The sequence below is a fragment of the Mus pahari genome, chromosome 17, assembly GCF_900095145.1.
Source record: "Mus pahari chromosome 17, PAHARI_EIJ_v1.1, whole genome shotgun sequence".
In the NCBI taxonomy this organism is placed as follows: domain Eukaryota; kingdom Metazoa; phylum Chordata; class Mammalia; order Rodentia; family Muridae; genus Mus; species Mus pahari.
Genome location: NC_034606.1, coordinates 41,143,089 through 41,169,804, shown reverse-complemented (window position 1 = coordinate 41,169,804; position 26,716 = coordinate 41,143,089). Strand labels below are relative to the sequence as shown.

At 54.6% G+C, this 26,716-nt stretch overlaps 2 protein-coding genes across 2 annotated transcripts in view; both read left to right on the top strand.

The window, feature by feature from the left end:
• Positions 1 to 5,980: 5,980 nt before the first annotated feature.
• Positions 5,981 to 12,756, top strand: LOC110335144. Its single transcript, XM_029531075.1, has 15 exons — positions 5,981 to 6,253; positions 6,328 to 6,450; positions 6,721 to 6,839; positions 6,920 to 7,070; positions 7,141 to 7,225; positions 7,505 to 7,713; positions 7,872 to 7,989; positions 8,152 to 8,324; positions 10,518 to 10,660; positions 10,740 to 10,842; positions 11,097 to 11,393; positions 11,588 to 11,812; positions 11,935 to 12,019; positions 12,130 to 12,263; positions 12,475 to 12,756. Exons 1-15 carry the CDS (start codon positions 5,981 to 5,983, stop codon positions 12,559 to 12,561), a joined length of 2,325 nt encoding a protein of 774 aa, XP_029386935.1. The 3' UTR covers positions 12,562 to 12,756.
• Positions 12,757 to 13,155: 399 nt separating this feature from the next.
• The window catches only part of Eppk1 (epiplakin 1), a 19,571-nt gene continuing 6,010 nt past the window's right edge, over positions 13,156 to 26,716 (top strand). Inside the window, exons 1-2 of the mRNA XM_029547863.1 lie at positions 13,156 to 13,164; positions 19,885 to 26,710. Coding sequence (XP_029403723.1) covers positions 19,931 to 26,710 — 6,780 coding nt within the window. The 5' untranslated portion in view covers positions 13,156 to 13,164; positions 19,885 to 19,930. The remainder of the gene's footprint in view (positions 13,165 to 19,884; positions 26,711 to 26,716) is intronic.

Sequence of the window (26,716 nt, the reverse complement as noted above, 5' to 3'; positions counted from 1 at the left end):
CACACACACACACACACACACACACACACACACACACACACTCACAGAGACACATTTGCCATACCTGTATCGTCCTGCCAAGCAAACCTCCAGGGCCTACCAGGGGTAGGCGTACCAGGAGACAGTGTGTACAAAAACCAGGGCCCCCAGGGCTGCAGTGGTGTCCTGGCGCTATTTGCAGGAATTCATGCAGCACCCTCAGACCTACCCACTGCCCACATTGGTTCACCTCGCTGATTCTTCAGAACTGTGAGATTTCTAGAATAATAAAATTGACATGTAAGTCAGGGGGGTTGGATGGGGCTGGAAGTGGGGCAGCAGGAGATGTGTTATAGTCACAGAGCTAGTGATGGTCCAGGTGTTGCTACCACACTCACCCTTTGTGTCCCAACTCCCCTGGCCCCCGAGCCCTGCAAGCTGATCTGTGGGACAGTAGACCATGCCAGGAAACTTGGTAAGGTTGAGCAGGTTCAGTCTCCAGAATCACCCACCTGAGACAGTAGGCGGATCCCTGCTCCCTACCAGACTCCTGGCCTGGAACGTGTGTCACACTCTCCACATAGGACATGTGTCCTGTGGTCACGTAGATCAGAACAGAGTTCTCCATGCTAATGAGGTATCCAGATGAACCCTGAGGGTTTAGCCAATAAGCATCCCTTCCTGGACATTACTTCCTGCCAAAGGTATTTAAACTCTGATCCACCCTGAGAAGGTGGTATGCACCCGTTTTCCACAATGAACAATCAATAAACAGTTTGGAACCAAGAACTGTCTCTTTCATTAAAAACAACTATGGGGAACATGGAGAAAGCCTTCACCTACAGAGCCCCGCTGCCCAAGCCTCTCACAGAAGGCCCCTCCTCTGTGCTCCCAGACAACCTCTGCTAAGCTAAGGACTTTTGCTGATGAGCTAAGCCAGAGTTCCCCCTCATCACAGGTCTGTGGACCCCCAACTCCATGCCCAATTCACCACAACCCAGCGATGTCTGGATGTCTAGTTGGGAGCTCTTAACCCTGGGCTCCTCATCACAGGCTTTTGGACGCCAACCCTTCTTTCTGATTCCATGCAGTTTCCAGCCACGACTGGATGCCCAGGAGCTTGGAAACCCTATCTTTGGCCTCCCACATCCTAGGCTGCACTTTCCCATTCCCTGAGTAGTGTTTCATGCTTCACTCGAGCCCAGCACTCGACAGCAGTGCAGGTAAACGCAGTCAAGCTCTCTGTGTTTTGTCTGCCCAGGACCCCAGCGGTGGGGCAAAATGCAGACCCACGCTGACATCTACCTACAGAGCAGCTGTCTGAGGTGGCAGTGGTACCACACCAACTCCAAGGATAACCTGACTTGGACTAAGCCAATGGGATGTCACCTGCCTGGTCATCATGACTGACTCACGGCTATGCAGGAGGCCACCATAATGAAGGATCAGTAGGTGGGGGTTCAAAGCAAACAGAAATGCACTTTTCCCTCAGTTCTGGGGCTAAGTAGTGTGTGATCCCCCTGATCTTCAGGTCACACTCTTTCCACTCCATTTCCAATCTGAAGGCTGCAGCCCTCCTGTCTCCACCTCCTCTCCAGGTCGTTTCTCACCAGTGTGTCTCCTCTTCACACAGCGTTCTCTCATGAGGCCACGTTCATATTGGATGTCAGCCCATTCTAATGACCTCAACTTGACAAGTGCAAACAAAAAACATTCTCAAACAAGGTCTCACTCTCTGGGTTGGATTTAGGAGTTGAACATAGCTTTCAGGACAGAATTCAACAAAAGGTGCCCCCAGTCAAACCCACCGAGAAACAGCGAGATGTTTTTCTAGAACTTCTGGATAAATGATTGTTGGGTATCCTGCATCTTGGTCAGCATGATCCTGAGGGTCACGCAGTTTCTAGCTCACCAGGCTGGGAGCTGGCTCAAGGCCTCTGGGTACTCAGGCTTCCTTCTCCTTAGAACTGAACATAGCACGTTGCCTCTTTCTCTTCTTCTTCTTCCTCTTCCTCCTCCTCCTCCTTCATCTTTTTCATCTTTTAGTCTTGATCTATTAAACCTCCTGTCCTGCCTACTCCTCCTGGGACCACAGCACTTATGGCCAGCCATTTGTCCCCAACTTGAAGAGCTAAGGAGCCTCTACTGCCCAGGATGGATGGATGTCCTACTAAGTGTGGAAACTTTGCTCCTTGTCTCGGTCCCTGATCTATTGCTGTGAAGAGACACCATGACCACGGCCAACTCTTCTGAAAGAAAGCATTCAACTGGGGGCTTGCTTATAGTTTCAAAGGCTTGGTCCATTATCATCGTGGTGGGGAGCATAGCAGCACATATAATAGGCCACCCCTCCTAATCCTTCTAATCATTCCAAACAGTTCTACTCCCTGTGACCAAGTTTCAAGCATATGAACCCATTAGAGCCATTCTCATTCAAAAAGAGCACACTCTTTTATCGTGATTTCTTTCCTAGAAAGCTTCGTATCTTGCATTGAAGAACCACTCCCATTGATGTACACCCTTGTCATCAGGAACTTCTGAGTCAGCTCTGCTCCAGCTCTTCCCATGCTACTCCTATCACCAGGGGCTCAGACACCCTGATATCAAAGTCCTGCACAGGAAAGCCTTTATACCATCCAACCCTGGGCCACAGGTCTAGGCAACTCTCCTGGCTATTGTAGCCTTCCTGCCTGTAGAGAACCCACGCCTGTCACTGTTTCCTGGATCTATGGTCCCATAAATAATATGGAGCTGGTTCATCCATCTTAACTTTGTCCAGATTTGACCACTGGCCACCATTAGAAGTGTCATGAGTGTCCACCGTGGGCACTGCTCTGACCAGGACTGGTTCAGGCTGTGTGACAGTGTGACAGACCTGCTGCAGCTTGTGTTTCTCTCAGCAGTCTGGAACTATCTGAACTTCACCAGGTTCAGCATGCAGTGAGGCCCCCCCCATGTGTGTCCCTGTGCTTGTGGCTGCTTGCCCTAATGACAGGGCTGTGTCCCCCTGAGGGGTGGAAGCAGCAAGGTAGGAGACACTATTGAGGGGGCCCTGGGTGGGGTGTAGGCATACATTTCTTGCAGCCTACTTTTAATAAGGTTTCAACCTCTCCTCTAGCTCACCACCCACCAGAAGAGAAAAGTTATTAAGATGTGGAGGAAGTGGACATGTTCAGCAACAGCTCTTTGGGAGGGAGCTTGATCTTCTTGGGCAACAGCTCATTCCGGTAGCAAACAACAAAGGTGATTCAGCAGCTGCAGACCAGTCCTCTAGGCAGGCAGACACCAGGCACAAACCAGCAGCTACAGTCCAGTCCTTGCGGCACGCAGACACCAGGCAGCTGTACTTCAGTCCTGAAGAAACCGCCAGGGTCACCAACCGACCTGAGGTGCGGCCGCTGAAGCAGCAAGCCACTGCAGGAGCCTCACAAGAAGTTCTTGGGCAAGTTTCTCTCAATGTCAGAGATATCACACATTGAGCTCAACAATGCTATATAAGGTGAACCAACACATGTGTGTCTTTAGCAAAGAATAGCAAGGCAGAGCAAACCAAACCAAAGCTCAGTGCTTGTCTCCCACTGTCTGTAGGGGTCATATTTATACTCCTTCATCATGCCTCCTTTCATGTGTGTCTGCTATATCCAAACATCCCTTCAGCTGTGTCTGCTTCGGGAAAACAGTCTTTCATGCGTTTGCTTTAGCAAGACATCCTTTCACCTGTGTACCCTGGCAAATCATCAAAGATCTAGAAGTTTCCACTTCAGCGGGGTGCTGTGTTCTCAGTGTGAATGTACAGGGAGGGGCCCTTAAAAGGATATTTAAGGAGAAGGGTCCGTGTGAGGACCCAGGCCAGTGCCAAGGAGAGGCTCCAAGTTACACACCCGCGGGCTCTTGTAAGCCAGCTGTCCTTAGTTGGGCGGTCAGGAGTGTGATCCGAACAGCTCCTTCCCGGCCACCCACTACTCACCGGCTGTAATTCGGGAACCTCATGTACAAAAGAGGTCATACGGCCACTAAGCTGCCAGGCTCTATGGAGTGTGACTATAAGAGCCTTTGAATCAGAGTAGGGTTGACAGGGTTAGAGAAGGTCCTGCTGGGGAGGATGTCCACCTTAGTCCAGGAGGTCCAAGCTCAACCAAGGACCCTGACCTTGGAAAATCGAGAAAGGTGGAGGTTGCACCAAATAGGCCTCTCCAGACCTGGGCCTCTATTATCCCAGCCATGGGCAGGGAGAGGGAGGCTTGCACAGAAAGGTGACCTGGTTCTGCCTTGGGCAGCAAAACAAACCAGAGGCAAAGTGTCAGAGACAGGGGTTCCCCTAGTCCCCCCCTCTTAGCTCCAGAGGCCCATGGATAAGGGCAAAGAGGGGAGAAAGGCATTCCAGAATAAGCAGCCTACCTGGGGTAAGGCCCAGGGACTGGATGGGGCAGCTGTTCTCAGGAACTCCATGGTCCCTTAAAGAAGAAGGGTAGATGGTATGGGGTGAGGTTTGCATGCCAGGTATGGACAGGTTTGTGCTGGGACACACCCCTCCAGCCCACTGAAGCTGCCCCCAGGAATGTACACACTTGCTGCTTGGCCTGGGGTGGGGGCTGAGAAAAGAGAGCAGGTAGGATAGGGTGGGCCGTCCTAGGGTGTGAGCCAGGCAAGCCCTCGTGGGAGAGGCGTCCACCAGCCATCCACCCACAGTGCGTCTGTGGCTTGCCCTGGCCTGTCGGCCTGCCCACCTCACCCAACATTTTCCATGGAATGTTCCCAAGGTAACAGCAACACAAACTCATGACAAAGATGAACCAGGCAGGGGCAGGTCTCAGGGTGGGGTGGGATGGTGGAGGTGGTGGTGGTGGGTGGTCACAGGCTTGAGGTGGGTGGATGGGGCAGGGCTAGCTTTAGGCCCCAGGGACTCCCAAGTCACCTCTGTCAGCAGTGAGGGAGGGTCAGGGACCAGCATGGCCATGGGCAAGCGAGGGGTTTTAGTTTCTCTGATGAGCACAAATTCCACTCCTTGATATGAAGAATCAATGACAGTTAGTTAGGTAGAGGGAGAATGGCTGAGCCTAGGCTGGAGTCGTAGTCCATGAATACACCATTCCTGATGGAGGCTCGCCCACCTCCCCTCCTAAGCATCATCCTGCCCTCCTGCTCTTGTACTTAGTGGAGATTCCAGGCTAGAGGAAGGGCTAGTTCATGTCATGCCAGGCTCAGGTGGGGGACTGTGTGGCAAGTAAGAGGTTCCTGGAAGCAGAGCAGACCAGCCTAGGGTGCCAGGAAGTCTTGGGTGGGGGATGTCTGAGTCCCGTGGAGTGGCCATGTGACTGGGAGAGGGTGTAGTCCAGGACTCTCTGGGGACCATATGGCTATGGGAAATTCCCATGACTCTCCAACCCCTCCTAAAGTGTGTGTGGATGCTCCCCCCCACCCCCATTTCCCATAATTCCTAGTCATCCCCAGGGCAAACCTGACACCCATGATAGCAGCTCCTTTTCTTTGGCCTCCTAACCCAAAGGGATCTCAGCCCTAAGGCCATGTGAGTGGCCTGTTTGGGGCTTGGGTGGGAAGTGAGCTCCCTGATACACACACACACACACACACACACACACACACACACGTACGGGAACTGTGTTGGGGTGTTGGGAAGGGCCAGAAACTCCAGCTAGAAGCCCCTTCCCCTTGCAGCCCTTCCCCCACCCACATGTCTGAGGATGGGTACAGGGTTTCCTAGGAAACAGGAGGAAGAAAAGTGCTGGGGCCAGACTGTCTGGGGCTGGTGGAGCAGTGGCTTGAAGGAAGGAAGGTAGGTGTACAGGGATAGACAGAGGTGAGTGCTGTTCCCTCCAGTCCCCTAGGCCATACATCTACCCAATCCCAGGTCCAGCACCAGCTTATGTAAGGCTTGGGGGTAGGTGGGCCTGTGGATCCCCTGGTCCTGAATTGGACCCTCTGCCATTGTAGGGCTGCTCTGGTTGTCCTGGACACCCCTGCAACCTGCTCAGCATCCACGATGGGAAACCCTGCTTCAAGGCTTGGCTGCCTTGGGGGGAGGAGGAACCGCTCACGCTTCAGCCCCAGGATTCACACCAACCCCAGAACACAAGGGGATCTCTCTCCGAGATCCGAAGCTCCTCACGGCCTGCTTCCGCCAGGGGTCCCCTGGGCCTGGTGGGGCTCCTGTGCTGTCCAGGTGACAGAGGTCACAGAGACGGTGGTGACGGAGACAGTAGTGACAGAGGCTGTGGAGATGGGGCCCTGCAAGCCAAGAGGGCAGCCAGTCCAGGTGAGGCAGGACCCGCTCTGGAGTGTGGGGAGCTCGAGCGGAGGCCAGACGAGGTGAGTCCATCCTTCTTGCAGGCACCTCTAGCAGCCCTGGACACACTGCGCAGCTGGCTAGATGGCATGGGGGAACTGCAGGCTACACAAGGACCTCTGGCTGCAGATGCCACCTTGGCTGCTTCTCAGCTGCGGGAACAGGAGGTATGGGGCCAGGGGATAGGGACAGGTGGGGGGACACTTTGTTCTATGAGCCCCCACCAAGCCACTGGCAAATAATAGTGACTACCCTGTACTTAAATACAATAGATCTGCCACCCCTGCCCGCCCATGGAGTGAGCTGAATACATATAGCTGCCAATGTTTCTTTGGCCAGTAACCCTTGATTAATAAGGGGGGCAGGGCAGTGGGGAGAGGATGGGCAGGGACCCCAGAACCCCCTCCCCCCCAACACACACACCTCATGTCTGGCAGCTCCTCCTGCGGCTTCTGAAGGAGCGCGCACCACACGTGGAGCCAAAATTACGAGAGGCCGGGAACCCATCAGAGCTGTGCACACAATGGCACCGACTGGTACAGAAGGCAGAAACCAGGTGAAGCCACAGACGGGGGACTGTGAGGGTCCTAGGGCAGGAAAGGGCACTGCTGACCGCTCCTCTGTCTTTGCCCCAAGGTGGAGGCTCCTGGAACAGCTTGTCCCAGCAGCACAGAGCTTTGAAACAGCCTGCAAGGCTCTGGTGGTTCAGCTGAGCTCGAGTGAACAGCTGCTGGCTGAGCTGCGGCTGGGGCCCAAGGGCCTTGAGGAGTCGTTGCCCTACCTCCAGGTATGGCCCAGGCTTGGGGTGGGAGTCTGTGGGATGTGTCACGGGCTCAGTGCCTTGTGTTTGTTCACAGGAGGTATGTGAGGGGGTTGTGGCACGCGCCAGGGACCTGGAAAGGGTTTTGCAAACCGGCCAGAGGCTGGCAGAGCTTCTCACTAGTAAGTGGACCTCAGCCCCGTCATCACACAGGTGGACAGCCACCCCAGGCAAGAAGTGCTGAGGGCTCATATTTTGAAGCCCACTGAAAGGCCTGCCTTTAGCTCAGGGAACCACATCTGTGCCATTTCCCGGTACAGGGACCTAGGCCCCGAGTTCAAGGCCTCAATGTCTTTGTCTTGGTTGATGGTTCCCAGGGCCCCTTCGAGTGTTCTCATCCCTGCTGCCGGTTCTCCTTCCATGTCAGCATTTCCTCTCTGGCCTCTTGCCTCTGGCTGCAGGTGATCAAGCTCGGCTTGTGCGACAGCAGCTGAATCAGTTCCAGGAGCGTGTCAAGCTGACTGAGTCACAAGCCGCCTGTGCCTGGCAGAAGCTACTATTTGCTCAAAGGACAGAGTCCTCCAAGCCCTTACCACCAGCAGGCCCGGAGGCCCAGCTTGAACTGGAGGGGTCTGCCTCAACACCTCCAGAGCTCGAGGATCTGAAGCAGGTGGTTGTAACCCCCTAGAATCCAGGTAGAAGAAATACCTCCAGCCAACCTCACGCCCTCTGAGGAGACTGTACCAGGGAGCTAGAGTTGCTGGGAGTACATAGTACTTTCTGTCCCCAGCCAGGGCTGTCTATAATAGCGCTCGTTTCCTCCCGTAGCTGACTGTCCAGCTGGTCCAGTTAGCAGAACGGCTTGAGCAGCTGGCACAGTGGGCAGAGACCTCTAGTCAGGCAGCAGCACCTGCAGTGACCATCTGGGAACAGAGCCTCTCATCAGGTACACCAGGGCCTTGGGGATACCTGGGACATTTCTGCCAGGCCCAGGGGTAGGATTAAGCTCTAGGGCTGGAAGGGTGCCTTCCTGTGAAGAAGCCGAGGGTTGGGGTGACTGTTGAGGTCTTGCCAAGGCGGGCTCTCAGGTGGTCACATCTCTCCCTAGCCACGCCTCAGGCTGATACGAAACCCCTGGAAGGGCACTGGTTAGAGACGCGAGAACAAGATGTTTGGCCGAAGGCCATATGGGAGCCGGCTGTGCAGATCTCGTGTGGCCTGGCAGATCAGGCAGCCGTTGAGAAGCTGAGGCCTGAGAGGGACTGGAACCCAGGTTTACAGGTATCTCAAAAAGCTTGGGAGAAGAAGGTATCGCCAAGAGTCTCCTGGGAGGAGAGGTGACCACGGGGACACTGGACAACTAGGGGACTCTGAGGCTGAGCTGTTGTTTACCGGTAGAAGGAACGGAGTCAGAGGACCCTGGGAATGAAGATAATATGACATTATTGGGGAAAGGGCATGGGCATTGGAGCCAGCTAGAGGGATCGCTAGTGACGACTTCATGGCTCTGCTCCCAGCTTCAGACAGCCTCAAATCCCCATTTAAGGTCATAGCTCTCCCAGTGAGGTCAGGGTTTAAGATCAGCCCATCCCTGACAGTTAGGCAGGGATGGCCCCTCCTTGGACAGCACTGTTGAGCCTCCAGGCTGTGTGGGTAGGGGTAAGGGCTGATGTAGCTACATGCCTTTTCTAGCAAATAGAGTTCTTAATTAAGGTGAAAACATTGCTATGAATGAGCCCTATTTATGCAACAGCTGGAAAGAAATTAGGTAAGGACCAAGATAGAAAGAAATTTACTCACTTGTGACTCACGGTTTGGGACTGTCCAGCGTTTATTGTAACAAAGAGGCAAGAGTGGGCCTCCGTGTGGCCCCCTTTTCCATAACATGGGTGTGGCTGGGGTGCAGGACACCCTTCTTGAGGTTTGCTGTCTGCCTGGAAGTTCCACTTCGTTCCCTGACTCTCAGATTTCCTGCTCATTCTTGGGACTCTGGTGGTCTCCAGGGCCACTAGACCTGGCTGTCACCAACCAGGAAGTTCAAACTGTGGTTACACATTGACTGCTCCAAGTTCTGAGGGTTAAAAGTGTGAAATGGACAGGGCTGGCTCCTGAGAGCTGTGGGGAGGGTTTGGTCGGCCCTTGCCGTGGACGGTGTCATCTTCCTGAGCACTCGGTGCGTTGTGTTCCCTTCTATCTGTGCGCGTTTATGGGTGTGTGTTTGTGCACACCTATGTAGAGGCCAGAAGTTGACATCTAGTGCATCTAGTGTCTTCCTCCAGCACTCTCCTCCATATATATCTATATCTATATCTATATCTATATCTATATCTATATAAATAAACATATATATAGTAAATTTTACATATATTATATAAATATTATATATATATATATAGTCCTTAATTGTGTGTGTGTCTCACTTGTATGCATACATACATGTGGACACCCACAGAGACCAGAGGAAGGTACCAGATCCACTGCAGCTGAAGTTCTAGGCAGTTGTGAAATGCCTGACCTAAGTACTGGACACTGAACTGGGCCCTCTGCAAGAGCAGCAAGTGCTCCTAACCGCTGAGCCGTCTCTCTGGCCCTCCACCTTATTTTATGAGTCGGAGTCTCTCTCCCTGAGCCTGAAGTTCTTATTTGCAATCTTGCCGCTGCCCTTCCGGTGTTGGGATTACCACGTACGAATTTGTTTTCTTTGTTTGTTTTTTACATAGATGCTAGGGAATCAAACTCAGACCCTCGTGCTTTTCAGTAAATACTTTACCAGCTGAGCTATCTTCCCAGTCCCCCAATCCCCCCTCTTTTCCCCCTTAATTTATTAATTTATTTACTTTACATCTCCCCCCTCCTCCTCTAGGTCTCTCCTCATCTAGCCACCCTCCCCAAATTCCCTCTCTCCTCTGAGAAAGAAGAGGCCCCTCCTGAGTATCAACCCACCCTATCACATCAAGTCACTGCAGGACTAGGCATATTCTCACCCACCGAGACCGGACAAGGCGGTCTTAGGAGAACAGGACAGTCCCTGCTCCAGTTGTTGGGGGACCCCCATCTTTTTTAAGGGCAGCAGCCACATCGATGCCTACATTCCACTGTGATCACATGCGAAACTGCTAGTTGCACATGCAACTGCCTCTCTATAAGGCTGGCACTTCATCATGGGAACGGGTGGTGGTGATGGTGGATACAATTCAACCACAGGGAGGACCTTGCTGGCTTTCTTCACCTTGCTCTGAGCATCAGCACAATGAGGGGTGTGTCTGCCTTCCCTACACTGAAGAGGCCTAGGGGGTAGAAGGACTGGGCCAGCGTGTGTGGTCCTCCTGCTAAGGTGATGGATAGTATGAGGCACAGGATGAACAGAGTAAAGGAGAGGGTTCAAGATGTGAGACCCATGGAGGCAAAAAGAGTTTGCCCTTCAACTTTTCCCACTCGGAAAAGCAATAGTACAGCAGGCTACTCTGACGGCAGGAGTTCCTGTGGGGACAGCAAACCCTGGCGGTGTCGTGGCTCGGAAGGAGAGGAGCTGCTGACCATGGGAGCACCTGCCACTTGGGCCTGTTGATGGACCTGCAGGGCTGCCAGGCTGCCATGTCTAGCCCCTCCTGCAAGAGGTGAGCCTGCTCGCCGGCTGCTCCCACCCCATTCACACTGGCCCTCTAGCCTGCTCATGGCTGTTCATCTCTTCTCCAGGATACACACCCTGGAAGGGGTGCTGCTGCTTGTGGGCCACCTTGTAGAGAAGTTGGTCTTGTGCCCCCATAGACTGAGCCAAGCGGAATCCTTGAGGATCAAGGTGGGACCAGTGGCTCTGGCCTGCACTGTAACTGTGGATCAATCCAGGGTTAGCCTAATGACACTGGAAACATCTGTCCTTGAGCCACTCCCTATGTAAGACCATTTGGAGGTGCTGGAAGGCCTAAAGTGCTGGGCAGGGCTTCTGAGAGGCTCTGGGGGACAAGGATGTTGGCTCAAGAGAGGAGGTGAAGTGGTGGGCAATTTTGGCCATGGGGTTCTCCAAGTTCCCTAACATTTTTCCCTAATGCATAGGTGGTACAAGCCCAAAACTGGGTGTTAGAGGAGATGCCTCCGGCCCTCACCCCAAAGTACTGGACTCAAGCCCCAAGGGAGATACTGACTTTGAGGAGTCTTGACCAGGGACCGCCTGGGGATCTGACGAGTAGAGCTAAGGCTTGCCTCCTGGGGAAGATTCGGGGAGAACTGAGCTGGAGGCCGTGGTGGTCAGAGGTCATGGAGAACTGGAGTCTTAGGAAGCCAGAGCATAGCAAGAGGAACCAGGACAAAAGGGACCAGTGGAGACAGCTGGAACAGGGCCACCAGGGACAGGTAAGGGCAGATAGATCCATACACTGTCCATTCCTGGGTACATGACAAGGACTTGGTCTCACCTCACAGCAGGGAGCCAACATACACCAGAGTCTTGTGGAGAGGCTGCCTGTGTCGCCTTGGTTATAAAATAAAGTGGTCTGGGGTGTGCTTTGTACCGAAGCCACAGGCAGCACTGAAACATTTCCCAGTAGGACCTTGCGGATAGCATCCTGGCAGCTGGGGAGCAGGACAGCGTGGGACAAGGCTGGCCTAGCTATAACTGGGGGAGACGTGGGCCTCTCCACAAGCTCTCCATCACATTCAAGCCAGGGATCTCCAGTGTCCAGAAACAGCCCAATAGCGTGGTCAGAGCAAGGAACAGGGAAGGGACAAGTGCACCAGTGGCCAGAGGCCGGCCCAAGGTCCAGGGAGCCTTGGTGAGCAGGTGTGAGTGTGGGCCAGTAATGGTGGGGAGGATGGAGCTCCAGGAAGTGCCCCCAACGCCTGTATTGAAGGCTTGGTGTCATAACCCCACTCCCCCTACCTCTGTGCTCCATAGGCAGTGCGAGGTGCCATGATGGTTCGTGTTGGAGGTGGTTGGGCAGCTCTGGATGAATTTCTGGTCAAAAATGACCCAGTCAGAGGTGAGAGCTGGGGTAGGTAGGGACATGCAAGTCATCAGGGCCTGGTGGTGGTGGTGGGCAGGAGCGGTGTGCCATCGGCTTTGGCCTAGCGACATGGGATCTCTGAGCAGCAAAGGGGAGAACCAGCCAGAAGATCCACGAAAGGTTCCTGTGCTGGACTCCTAGTGTGCCAGCCCCCGAGGTCATCACCTTGAGGCTCTGGACCTCCATCCGAATGGGCACTAGCAGACCCCTGTCTCAGAAGGTGAGAGCTGGGATGGGCTTCAGCACCAGGAGCTAGGTCCTCCTGATGCTAGGTCCTCCTGATGCTAGGTCCTCCTGATGCTAGGTTCTCCTTATGCTGGATCCTCCAGATGGACTGAGGAACTTATTTGAACCCCAGGGGCAGGGGTGGGGGGGAGGCAGGGATGGCAGGGAGCTGAATGGTGAGATGAAGCCTAGCTCACCCCTTGCAGACAGGGTTGCCAATTGTCAAAGACCACAGAGACCCCAGCTCCTACAAGGTCAAAACCTCAGAGCAGCCCACTGAGGAGAAGCTGTGAAGACTCCAAGATCCAGAAGATAGGGACAGGAAACCGTGGCAGAGCATGCTCCGGGACTGAGCAGGAGCTGGGAGCACACAGAGTGGGGTTGTGTCTCTCACCATGCTGCCTCTGCCTCCCAGGTACTGGGATTAAAGGCGTGCGCCACCACTGTCTCTCACTCTCAGCAATAAAGAGGAGTTTGGGGAACTGAAACTCTCTTTGGTGGGTCTTCATTTCCCTTGCAAACTCCATTCAAAAGCCACAGGGCCTGAAGCACGTTGCTCTCCACCACCACCCCCACCACCCCCAGCGCCGGCCCAGCATTCTTTTTCAATGACTTGTAGTAGGGAGGGAGGAAAGGAGGGACTTTGCAACTCCACAGCCTCTCCCAGCTTGAGTTCCTCAGAGGTAGCCCTGCCCCGTGCTTTAGTTCACCTGCCCACTCCACCTGTCCTGTGGGGTGCCCAACCTGGCTTTCAGCCCCGCCTACCGCCCTCAATGGGGAAGGGACTTGGGTCACCACAGGGAGGGGCCACGCCGATTTAAATGCTTGTGGCGCGGGGCTCCAGGCGTGGAGGGAGCGGAGAAACGGAGGACGCCGCGCCAGCTGTGTCACGACAGGTGGGGAAATGAGGGCAATTTGGAGACCCGAAACTGAAAAACTGTGGGAACCAGAGGCCAGCGGCCCCAGGCAGACTTAGTGAGGGGTCGCGGGACCTGTTCTGGGAGGCCCCTGAGTCTTGGGATCGAGTGGGGAAACTGAGGACCCTGCCAGGCTGCTGTGCGGTCGCGCGAGGGTGTGGGATTGGGGGGTATCTAGTGGTTTCTAGCAGATGTGTGGTGTGCTGTTTGGCCCTGCAGGTGCTGTAATCCTTGTCCATCCAGGGTGAGCAGCCACAGGGATATAGCCCTTGGGTGATATTGGGACCCTTGGGAAGAAGAGGACGGGGAGGGGGGGGGGAGAGCAGGGCTTCGTCCCTACCCCCACTTGCTTATCGTGCCAACCTTGGCACGAGGTCACTGACTTCTGGGGCCCTTCTTGATGCTGGTTTCAGTGGGGGCAAAGGCCAGATTTTTCAGTCTCCATGTGCGCTGGGCTCCATGTGCCTGGCTTCCTGGTTCTGTTCTGATCTAGCACAGAGCAAGCAACAGTAGTAGTGGGCCCTTGTGCCCATCCTTGTCCCTGCCTGGGGCGAGGGACCCACCCTTCAGTGTGGTGATAGGAGGTGTCCAATACCCCAGAAGTTCTGACCCTCTTTTCTCTTGGCACCTAGGGAATCCTGTGGTGGGCTTCAAGGGAGACAGGGAGAGCTTTGTCTCTCGTAACTCTTTGCCTGGGGAATATGTGCTGCGTGCCTTCCCCAGCCCCTCACTTACTTATGCTGTTGCCCAAAGCCCGGGACCCTGATTTTTTTTTTTTTATCAACACCACCTGGGTCTCCTGCCCACCTTGATGGAGCTCTCTATACCCCCTGGGGTACCCTGACTTCTTTATCCATGTCTCTGGTTGTCTTCCCAGACAACAGGCACAGATGCCAACTGTCTCCTCTTCTATGCTCCTGGAAAGAGGCGGGGCCCAGGGAGAGTCATACCAGGCCCAAGGTCACCCACAAGCCAACAGGGAGTGGCTGGTAACCACAGGCCGCACATCTTACACACCGGGACTCCTTCTCTCGGCCCCACCCCTTCCCCAGAGTCCCTGCTCTCTGGATCGCTGTCAGTGGCTTCCCACCCTGAATCTCCTCTTTGTTCAGGAAACCTGAGCCTGCTTGCTTAAAGCTGGTGTTGTCTTCTTAGGCCTTGCCTCCCCCCCCGCCCCCTTCCCCCCCCCCCCCCCCCCCCCCCCCCCCCCCCCCCGCACAAAGCATGCTTGTCAGAACTGGCTGTCCATGTCCAGGTCAGGAGCCACTCAAGACCATGTCCTTCTGGCAGGGCTCTGTCCCAACTGTCATTCCAAGGCTCTGTGTCCCACCTTTTCTGGGCAGTGAACTGCTTGCCCTGGATCCCCACCCTCATCTACCCACATAGGGGACACCAGCCTCCACCACCCACAGGCCTCTCCTCTGTGCCCTGTCGTGGGCACCACCATGTGTGATCCCCCCCCCCCCAACTCAGTGCTTTTAGGTAGGCAACAAAGGTACCCAAAGCAATGCTGAGAAGCAGCGCCCGGAATGAGTGATTAGAAGTGGTCTTAGAGAGTGCATAGAAGGGACAGAAGGCAGGTTGGTAGAGAGGCTGGTCTGCCGTGCTGTCTAACTTGTCCCTGAAAATAGGCAAGTCTGGGCAGAACTCAGAAGCAGTCTCTAGGATGCCATTGGGTGCCTACTCGAAGAAGTACAGGAAAAAAGAAGGTCTGGGGGATGGACCTGCCCCTGTTAGAGTGGCTTTCGGGACTGGGTGTCTGTTACCTCATCCAGTCATCTAGAAAAAAAAATAAATAAATGCCATTGACTCACTACACACTGATGGCTGGGGTCACTAGGGCGTGACCAGACCCCCCTCCCTGGGAGTCTTCTATTTGGCCAGAGTAGCTGTATGTTCTCGTTTACCACATGGCTATGAGGACCACTACATCATGGTGGAGCAACCCTCACAAGTGTTTTTCTATGGATCCTGGAACTCATTCTCCCTGTATATAGGCAATTGCTTCTAGGTTCTTGGTTTCCTGGGCCTGAGTAGCTCTTGTGGGACCCAGCAGCTCTATGGGAAATCCATGTTTTTAGAATGGAAATACTACGTCCTAGAGGTGGTGCTCAGATGGCAGGGCGTCACCTGGAAACAGAAGTCTATGCTGTGCCTTTAACCATTGTCCCACACCCCATGTGTCAGCCACTTCTGTTAGGCAGTGAAAGGGGCCCTGGTCAGGTTCCCTGACCTCTTGGCTTTCCCACCATAAACACCTCCCTCTCCACAGCCAAGGAACTCCTTAGGTCATTCTTCCTAAGGACACGAGACAACCATAAAGTAGCTCTGTGGCCTCACCAAGCTGATGCAGGACACCAGTCACTCTCAAGCTCTAGGAACTGGCCCATGTCACTGCCGAGGTACGGTCAATGAGTGGCTGACCAGAGCTCTTCTCCAGGGGGGTTGGCCTGCCCTAGCTTCCTTCCGTGGACCTTGAGATCCGTTCTTGCCGAGGAGTTGGAGGCTGGGTGGCACCTGCACCCCAGGCACTTGACTGGGGTTCTTGTTCACACGTGTGTCTGTTAATAGCCCTGTCACCTCTTCTAGGGATACCTGCTCTACTAATTCTTTTTGGAACTCTGTGTGGCTAGTCCCATTTGGCTGCCCCCCTCCGGCTCCTCGAGGCATCACTAGCAGCTGGATTCTACTACTGTGTCTATGCACCTCACCCAGGGCCTACAATCTAATAGATGAGTCCAGACTAGCCTGGGAGTCACCAGCAAACTGTCCATGCCTGGCTGCCTTCCTTAGAGAATCACAGCCTTCCACAGTAGTTTCCAGAATCAGCCTAGTTCATGCTTCTAAGGGTCCTTACCACCATGCTCTGACTGTCCTCTTGTTCTGGGAGGTCTTCTCCCTGGCCAGCTTGATGCTTGACCCCTGCCACCCTCTTGGGTTGGTTCCTGACTTCCTTTTGGGCCGCTAGGGTGAGCTGTGGGAGACAAGCATTGGACCCTGCAGGGGACAGGCTGACTATGAGGAGGAACATCCAAAGATACAGGGGCACCAAGGGGTTTGAGAGTTCGGGATGTACTAATGAAGACATTCCTCCTAAGTTAGAGCCCTGACCACCCTGACTTGGGATTCATCCTGGCCGATGGGTTCTACTCCATGTTGAGATTCACTGTTCTGGTTTGGTGCCCCTAACAATGTAGCCGCCCAACTGGTCACTCTCAGTCCTTTGTGTCCTTACCCCTTCCTTCCATCTTGTGTCTTATACTTTTTTCCCATGCCCCACCCTGTACCCTGAGAGCATATCCCACCCCTGAAGAGCTGAGTGGTGGTCCTGATGCTGGCAACTTGGGCTCTGTCTGCTCTGCTGCAGGTTGGTGGTGGACACTGCTGACCCTGTCCAGATACCTGTCAGGTTGTAGGCCTGAGGCTTGAGACTCGGAGCAGCAGGCTGGCGGTAGGATACTCCAGAAGGCTCAGGAGCAGCCTGCAGGAGGGAATGAAAGAATGACATTTTGTCAAAACTGTGGCTGGAGTGCCATCCCCATAGTATCCCTAGGAGCCATGACTTGATAGCTTTCAGACACTCCCCAAATCATATCAAGAGGCTGAGCTTGTCATAGGTCCTCAGATAGGGCAATTCTCAAAGGATTAGTGGGACCACTAACTTATAACCCTCCGTAAGTTGATCAGTGTCTATTCTACCAGATCATGTGATACCAAAACCCAACTTATCATCCACAGGATAGGCTATGCACCTGCCTTGGCCATGCTGCCCAGCAAGCCAAGCTTGCTCCCCTTTTTCTGTCCTCCACATTCTGCATGTGGTGTAGGCATTGGTGAGGAGCCTTAAAGGTGGTGATGTGGAGGACTCCTATGTACATGGTGCAGAAACCAGAGCCACAGGAAGTCTGGCTGAGAAGTGACAGGATGAACTCTGAGGTCCCATGGCAAAACCACGAGGGCTTAGACGGGCGTGAGGTAGGCCAGTGGACATCCAGCATGCAGCTACCCCACTGAAGTGCCTTTAAGAACAGACGGGCTGTGCGCATGCCTTTAATCCTAGCACTTAGGAGGCAGAGGCAGGTGACTGGTTTACAGAATGAATTCCAGGATAGCCAGAGCTACACAGAGAAGCCATGTCTCAGAAAACCAAGAAGAGAGAGAGAGAGAGAGAGAGAGAGAGAGAGAGAGAGAGAGAGAGAGGTGTAAGAGCACTAGGTGATCAGAAGGACGACTCCGGGACTGGCTGGCTCAAGCCGTGGGTTGTAGCAATCTAGGCAACAGGCCAAGGATCTCTGGATTCATTGGGCACACAGATTCAAAGTCTGTCTGCTAAGCTCCACCCACCGTGCAAATGTGTGTTGGGGAGGGGCAGGCAGGCGTCTCCCAGAGCTTGTGCTAGGGGCAGCCCCTGAGGAACTTGTGAGCAGAGAGAACATTCTGGCAATGCTGAGGCTGTGGGCTAAGAAGAGGACACGGTGTGCAGACTCAGGTCACGGGGCCGTTGTCTTCTCCCTGAGCAAGTCTGCCACTGCCTAGGAGAGGCCAGGTGCACTGGATCTGGGCCAGCAGGGCTTCAGGATGACCTCACCTTAGTTACAGTCACAGAGAGCCTGCTTCCAAATAAGGTCCCAGCTGTGTCCTGCAGGTTAGGACTTTGAGTTGCCTTTCTGGGCAATCAATTCAGCCCAGCTCAAAAGCTCCACTCCTGGACAGAGGCCTGAAGCTAGGTGACCAAGGACCCAGGCAGGCATGCAGGCCTAACCCATGAGATCTGAGTCTAAATAAGGCAGGCCTGGGAAGACGGGTGCTCAGGAAGGCCCCCAAGCCCTATTGCACTGGAATCCTGGATGCTTGAAATAGAAGCCAGATGTGCTCCACAGGGAGTCCTGAGAGGGAGTAGCTCCTTGCTGGCCTCTGGTCCGTATGTGTTAGGAGTGTACTATGCTAGAAATGTAGACAGACATGTTTATGTCTTTCTACACTGTCAGAATGTATTGAATGGCAACAAATTCACAGGGTTCAGCAGTTTCGAAGTGCAAGCATTTGCCACCTAATTCCACCTACTCCGGTAATCCAGCTACGGTGAAGACAAATTCGTTTATTCCCATCTTAATTACTAAAGCAGCTTTTCTCACTTATCGCACAGTGCACAGTTGATCTCTTTATGTATTTATACGTTTATATGTGGTTTAGAGGATGCATAAAAGTTAAAGAGGCTGCGGCTGGACCAAAGAGAGCCCTCAGAGTTCTGAGAGGCTGCGCTGATCACGTAAGACCAGTGTCGGGAGGGAGCTGCCTCGGTCAGGGTTTGAGAGCCAAGCTGTAGAGTCTACCTGCAAGGTGAGAGGTGAAAGGTGAAAGGTCAAAGCAGAATCCAAGAAGAGGAAATGGCAGGTCCAGGTCCAGAGGGACAGAAAGATGGATGGACATGGAGTCAAGTGGAGCGTATCAGCAGCAGAGGATAGAGTCAAGCTAACGCTGCAGCCACAGTTGGGGAAGCCTCTGCTTGCTGGTCCCCCATGCACATACCAGGTATCTGGTAATTGGGTGTTGGGAGGCCAGGTCACCACAGAGTTAGGTGTCCATCACTTTATGGGACCCAGGTGAGGGAGGTAGACCCTTTTTTTTTGACCGGCATGTCTGATAAGTTCTTGGGCCTGTTTTCCCTGAGACGGTTCTAATACACCCACGCGCACCTGCAGTCTCATCTCATGCTGGTACATATATAAGGTGGCTTCCTTTCTACTCCCAGGAGTAAGTTATTTCAGTCTGTGCTATGCCTGGTGCCTGGCAGATGGCGCTGTTTGTGGATCCACCCAGGGCCTGCCATCTACTTCCCTCAAAATGGCAAAAGACAAGTTGCAAAATGGTGTCTCCTAGGGCAAGGTATAGCCTGAAAAACAAAAACAAACACTGTTTGGTACAATGTAGTGTAACTTAAAGTAGGGCACAGTCTTGTCTCAAAAGCATGCGCACAGCGGGGCTGGAGAGATGGCTCAGTGGTTAAGAGCACTGTCTGTTCTTCCTGAGTTCAATTCCCAGCAACCTCATGGTGGCTCGCAACCATCTGTAACGGGTTCCGATGCTCTCTTCAGGTGTCTGAAGACAGTGACAGTGGACTCAAAAACGTGCTCAGGCTCTCTTGCATGGTTTTTTTGTTAGTTTTGTTTCTGTTGGTTTTGTTTTGTTTGAGCAGGATTTCTCTGTATAACATCCCTGGCTGTCCTAGAACTCGCTCTGTAGACCAGGCTGGCCTCAAACTCATAGAGATCCGCCTGCCTCTCCTTTCCTCGTGCTGGGATTAAAGGCATGCAACACAAGAGCAGCCTGTCTTTTTTTTTTTTTTTTTTTTTTTTTTTGGATTTTGGTTTTTCGAGACAGGGTTTCTCTGTGTAGCCCTGTCTGTCCTGGAACTCACTTTGTAGACCAGTCTGGCCTCGAACTCAGAAATCCACCTGCCTCTACCTCCGAAGTGTTGGGATTAAAGGTATGTGCCACCACGCCCGGCTAGGGCAGCCTGTCTTAATCCCTCTCGAAGGGACTTGCTGGTCAGGACCTTCTCCCCCAACAATGAAGTTTGTTTGTGCCTTTGGAGGGCTCTTGGCTACCATGAACCTCTGTGGCTTCTCAGAGCTCAGGCAACTTAGAAGGACCTGTGTCTGATCCCCAGGACTGACTGACTCTTTCTGTCCCCTACAGGACACAAGCGGACCTTAAGCAAGTTCTGTGCCACCAGCTGTCCACGATGAACGGCCAGGCCCCACCTCATGATGTCGTCATTGTCAATGGGAGTGAGAAGTTCATTGTCCCTAAAATCAAGAAGAACCAATTGGGAACCAGCATGCCTTCAAGGCCCCAAGCAGAGGCTGCCCTACTTACCACAACCAGAAGTATTGCTGGGTTATATGTGGAGGCCTCGGGGCAGACTCAGAGCATCTATGCTGCTATGAAGCAGGGCCTCCTGCCCACTGGGCTTGGGCTGGCTTTGCTTGAGGCCCAGGCAGCCACTGGGGGTCTCGTGGACCTCGCCCAGGGTCAGCTTCTTCCTGTGTCTGAGGCCCTAAGGCGGGGTCTGGTGGGATTGGAGCTAAAGGAGAAATTGTTGGCTGCTGAACGTGCGGTTACTGGCTATCCCGACCCCTATGGGGGTGAAAAGCTGTCCCTCTTCCAGGCCATCAAGAAAGAAGTTGTAGACAGGACCCTGGGGTGGAGATTGCTAGAAGCTCAGCTAGCTACTGGGGGCCTGGTGGACCCAACCCAGGGTGTGCAAGTAGCCCCAGAGCTAGCCTGCCAGCAGGGCCTTTTGGATAAGGAGACATGGCTCAGCCTGGTGGAGTCAGAGCCCAGTATGGGTACCCCTGGTTTTTCTGACCCCAACACGCTGGAGCAGCTGCCATACTCTGTGCTGTTGGGTAGATGTGTGCAAGACCCCAGCTCAGGGCTGCCCCTATTGCCCTTAAAGACCACCTTCCACACCCTGGCTGGCGCAGCCAGTGCGTCGATGCTGCTGGAGGCGGGAGTGCTAAACGAGGAGATGGTCCGAGGCCTGCAGGAGGGCAGGCTGGTGGTGTCAGATGTGGGCACACATCCCGAGGTGCGACGTTATCTGGAAGGCACCGGAGGGTTAGTGGGGGTTGTCCTGTTGCCTGGAGGTCACAAGAAGAGCTTTTTCCAGGCTACGGTTGAACACTTGCTCTCAAAGGGTATTGCACTACAACTCTTAGAGGCTCAGGCCGCCACCCGCACCCTCGTGCACCCAACCACAGGCCAGCGTCTTTGGGTGGAAGAGGCAGTCAAGGCTGGCCTGGTTGGCCCAGAACTTCATGAGCAGCTCCTGGTTGCAGAACAGGCAGTGACTGGGTACTATGACCCCTTTAGCAGCTCCCGAATCCCCCTTTTCCAGGCTATGAAGAAGGGACTTGTGGACCAGCCACTGGCTCTGCGTCTCTTGGATGCCCAGCTAGCCACAGGAGGGCTTATATGCCCAGCCCGCAGATTCCGGCTGCCCCTGGAGGCTGCCCTGCGCTTTGGCTGTCTGGATGAAGACACTCAGCAACAACTCTCTCAGGCAATGTGCTTTTCAGATCCTACCACACATGATCGTCTTGGCTATGAACAGTTGCTGGCCCTCTCTGTCACTGACCCAGAGACAGGGCTTGCCTTCCTGCCTCTCCCTGGAATGTCCCATGCAAAAGAGCCCCAGGGACCCACATTTATCGACCACTGTACTCGACAGGCCTTGAGCAAGGCTACAACCTCCATCTCTGTAGGGAGGTACCAGGGCCGGCCTGTCTCCCTCTGGGAACTGCTCTTTTCTGAGGCAGTGCCCATTAAGAAGAGGGCAATGCTTGCCCAGCGGCACCAGAAAGGGGCCCTGTCAGTGGAGGAGCTGGCAGCCGAGCTGAAGAACATTGTTGAGCAGGCTGCTGCAACTGCCAAAGTCACCTTTGCTGGGTTGAGGGACACCGTGACACCAGGAGAGTTGTTGAAAGCTGAGATAATCAATCAGGACCTGTTTGAGCAGCTGGAACGTGGACAGACCTCAGCCCAAGATGTGGGCAGCCTGGACTCAGTGCAGAGGTACCTGCAGGGTACAGGTAGCATTGCAGGCCTATTGCTTCCTGACTCCCAGGAACGTCTTAGTATCTATGAGGCCCGTAGCAAAGGGCTCCTCAGGCCTGGTACTGCCCTGATCTTGCTTGAGGCCCAGGCTGCCACAGGCTTTATCATTGACCCCAAAGAGAACAAGAGATACTCTGTGGAGGAGGCACTGAGGGCTGGTGTCATTGGGCCCGATGTATATGCCAAGTTGCTCTCTGCAGAACGTGCCGTGACTGGCTACACGGACCCCTACTCTGGGGACCAGATCTCCCTCTTCCAGGCCATGCAGAGGGACCTCATTGTGAGAGACCACGGCATTCGCCTTCTGGAGGCCCAGATCGCCACCGGTGGTGTCATTGACCCCGTGCACAGCCACCGTGTGCCCGTGGACGTGGCCTACCAACGTGGCTACTTTGATCAGATGCTGAACGCTATCCTGCTGGACCCATCTGATGACACCAAGGGCTTCTTTGACCCCAACACACATGAAAATCTCACCTACCTGCAGCTCCTGGAGCGCTGTGTGCACGACTCCGAGACGGGCCTGCACCTCCTGCCCCTCAGTAGTACACGCCCCCAGCTGGTGGATAGCTCCACTCGGCAGGCCTTCCAGAATCTACTGCTCTCCGTGAAATACGGACGGTTCCGGGGGCAGAGAGTTTCTGCGTGGGAGCTGGTGAACTCTGAATATTTCCAAGAGGACTGGAGGAGGCAGCTCCTGCAGCGTTATCGGCAGCGCAAGATCACGCTGGAGCAGGTCACTCAGCTGCTGGAGAAAGAGATGAGGAGGTGGGCAGATATCACACTGCCTGCCCTACAGGGCCGGGTCACTGCCTACCAGCTCCTAGAGGCCCACATCATCAACCAGGAGCTCCTGGACCGGGTGCTGACAGGGATGGTCAGCCCAGATGCTCTCCTTCAGATGGGGGATGTTCACAGGTACCTTCAGGGCTCGGGCACTGTGGGTGGTGTGCTGCTACAGCCCTCCAACCAGCGCATCAGTCTCTACCAGGCCATGAAGCAGAAGCTGCTGCCACCTAGTACGGCTTTGGCCTTGCTGGAGGCGCAGGCAGCCACTGGAGCGATCACCGACCCCTGCAGTATGGACACCCTGTCAGTAGATGAGGCCGTGTGCCGGGGAGTCGTGGGAGCAGAAGTATATGGCAAGTTGAAGCGAGCAGAACATTCTATCACTGGCTACAGAGACCCCTTTTCTGGAAAAAAGGTGTCCCTGTTCAGGGCCATGAAGAAGGGCCTCGTCCCTGTGGAGCAGGCGACCCGCCTACTAGAGGCCCAGGTGTCCACAGGAGGGGTCGTTGATCCCACAACCCACCTCCACCTCCCCATGCCTGTGGCGGTCCAGCGTGGCTGCATTGATCGAGAGATGGAGGAGGCCTTGTCCAGATCTCCTGAGACCTTTCCCACACCCGATGGCCGGGGCCACACCAGCTATGCCCAGCTTCTGGAACAGTGTCTCCAGGACAAAGTCTCTGGGCTTCGCCTCCTGCCCCTGACAGAAGATACTCCCAATGTCCCCACGGACGCACAGATCCAGGAGACCCTGCAAGCGTCAGCTGGCACCGAAGACGGTTTGTCCCTTTGGGACTTGCTCACCTCTTGCCACTTTACCGAGGAGCAGCGCAGGGGCTACCTTGAGGATGTGAGGGTCGGGAAGACTTCTGTGCCGCAGCTACAGGACACTGTGCGCAGCTGGGTGCACGCAGCGAAGCTCCTGGCCCGGGCCCGCATCACTGTGCCGGGTCCACGGGGTGAGGTCCCTGCCACTTGGCTACGAGATGCCGGTATTATCACCCAAGAGGCACTGGAAGCACTGGCACAGGGCATGCAGTCGCCCGATGAGGTAGCCGAACAGCCTGCGGTGAAGGCCTGCCTCTGGGGTACGGGCTGCGTGGCCGGGGTGCTGCTCCAGCCCTCGGGGACCAAGTTGAGCATTGCCCAGGCTGTAAGAGATGGCCTCCTGCCCACAGGCCTGGGCCAGCAGCTGCTGGAGGCCCAGGTGGCATCTGGCTTCCTCATCAATCCTCTAACCAACCAGAGATTGTCAGTAGAGGGTGCAGTGAAGGCTGGCCTGGTGGGCATGGAGCTGAATGAACAGCTAAGACAAGTTGAAAAGGCTGTGATGGGGTACTCAGACCCCTTTTCAGGAGGCTCCCTTTCCCTGTGGCAGGCCATGGAGAAGGGGCTTGTAACCCAACGTGAGGCCTTTCCTCTCCTGCAAGTCCAACTGGCCACGGGGGGTGTTGTGGACCCCGTCCACGGAGTGCACCTGCCGCCGGAAGGGGCCTACAAGCTTGGCCTCCTGGATGAGCAGACAAGCCGGGTGCTGACCGCCACTGAGAAGGAAAACAAGCTCTTTTTTGACCCCAACTCCCGTGAGAAGGTAACATACCAGCAGCTCAAGGAACTCTGTGTGCTGGATGCCGACACCGGCCTGTGGCTGCTCCCCCTGCCCCAGGACACTGTGCTTGAAGTGGATGACCATACTGCGGTGGCACTGAGGGCTATGAAGGTTCCCATCAACATGGGGAGGTTCCAAGGACACAGCGTGTCGCTCTGGGACCTGCTACACTCTGAGTATGTTGGGGCGGAGAAGCGGAGGGAGCTGGTGGCGCTTTGTTGTTCAGGGAGGGCTGCTGCTCTGCGACAGGTCATCAGTATGCTCAGCACCCTAGTGGAAGCCGCCGAGAAGCAGCCCCCGCAGGCCACCTTCAAAGGGCTCCGGAAGCAGGTTTCAGCTGGGGACTTGTTTAGGTCCCAGCTGATCACCAAGCAGACGCTGGATGAGCTCAATCAGGGGAAGAGGACGGTCCAGGAAGTGACAGAGATGGACAGTGTGAGGAGGTCCCTTGAAGGAGGCAACTTCATTGCCGGGGTCCTTATTCAGGATACAAAAGAGAAGATGAGTATCCCAGAGGCCTTGAGAAGGCACATTCTGAGGCCAGGCACAGCCCTGGTGCTGCTGGAGGCACAGGCAGCCACCGGTTTCATCATTGACCCTGTGGAGAACCGGAAGCTAACTGTAGAGCAAGCGTTCCAGGCAGGGATGTTTGGCAAGGAAACCTACATGAAGCTGTTATCAGCCGAGCGGGCTGTCACCGGCTATACAGACCCTTACACGGGAGAACAGATCTCTCTCTTTCAGGCCATGCAGAGGGACCTTATTGTCAGGGACCACGGCATCCGCCTGCTGGAGGCCCAGATTGCTACGGGTGGCATCATTGACCCTGTGCACAGCCACCGTGTGCCTGTGGATGTGGCCTACCAACGTGGCTACTTCAATGAGGAGATGAACCGCATCTTGGCGGACCCAAGCGATGACACCAAGGGCTTCTTTGACCCCAACACCCACGAGAACCTCACTTACCTGCAGCTGCTGGAGCGCTGTGTGGAGGACCCTGAGACTGGCCTGTATATGTTGGAAATTGTAAAGAAAGGAGAAACCTACACATTCATTGATGAAGCCACAAGACAAGCTCTGAGATCCAGAACTGTGAAAATGTACGTAGGAAAGTTTGCAGGCCAGATGGTGTCTGTGTGGGACCTGTTATCTTCCCAGTATTTTACAGAAGGAAGGAGGAGAAAGCTTTTGCGGGAGTACAGATCCCAGAACATAGGCCTGGAGAACCTGCTGGAGGTGATTACCTCTACCGTGGAAGAAACGGAAAAGCAAAGTCAAATATTCAAGGTGCCGGGTATCCATGGCGATGTGACAGCTGCAGAACTGTTCAACTCTGGGATCCTCGACAAGAAGACTCTGGATGCGCTCCGCAGTGGAGAGAGAGGGTGCCAGGACCTCCGCCGGCTGGAGGATGTAAATGTCTACCTGGAGGGCAGCAATTGCATCGCTGGAGTGATAGCGCCCCTAACCCAGAAGGTCATGAGCTTCTATGAGGCCAGCAGGGAAGAGCTCATCCCCGCAGGGTTTGCAGCTCAGATGCTGGAGGCACAGGCCGCCACCGGGTACCTAATGGACCCTTGCACCCACCAGAGGCTGTGTGTGGATGAGGCCATAGCAGCTGGCCTGGTGGGTGAAGACCTGAGAGAGAGACTTGTGAATGCAGAGATGGCAGCAAAGGGCTACAAAGACCCAGCCACAGGGGAGACTATCCCACTGTTCCAGGCCATGGAGAGGAAGTTAATCAGAAGGGAGGAGGCGTTGAGGTTGCTAGAGGTGCAGGTGGCCACGGGTGGAGTCATTGACCCACTGCACCACCATCGGGTCCCTCTGGATGCAGCCTGTCGGCGGGGCTGTCTGTGCGACGACAGTCTGGTTCTCATTGCTGACCAAAAGCACATGAGGAAAAGGTTTGTGGATCCCAACACACAAGAAAAGGTCACATACCAGGAGCTGCAGGATCGGTGCCAGCAGGAGGAGAAGTCAGGCTGGGCTCTGTTCCCAGTGGTCAAGGACAAAAAGGACATGGAATATGTTGATGAGGCCACCAAAAGGGCACTGGAGGCAGAGCAGGTAGAAGTGACCGTGGGGAGGTACAGAGGCCAGAGGCGATCCCTGTGGGAACTGCTGAACTCAGAGTATGTGTCTGAGGAGAAGATGATAGAACTAGTTAGGCTATACAAAGAGGGCACAACCCGGGCACTGCAGAAGGTGGTAGGGCTCATTCTACAGATGATTTCGGAAAAGGAAAAGAAAAACAGGCAACTCTGGTTCCGAGGACTAAGGACTCAGGTCACAGCACAGGAACTGCTGAGGTCGGAGGTCATCACTAAGCAGACCCTGGAGGACCTGGAAGAAGGCAGAGCCACAGTAGATCAGATTGAACGGAAGGAAGACGTGAAGAGATACCTCAAGGGCACCAGCTGCATAGCGGGCGTCCTGGTGCCCGTCCAGGGAGAGCCTGGGCGCCAGGAGAAGATGAGCATCTATCAGGCCATGTGGAAGGGAGTCCTG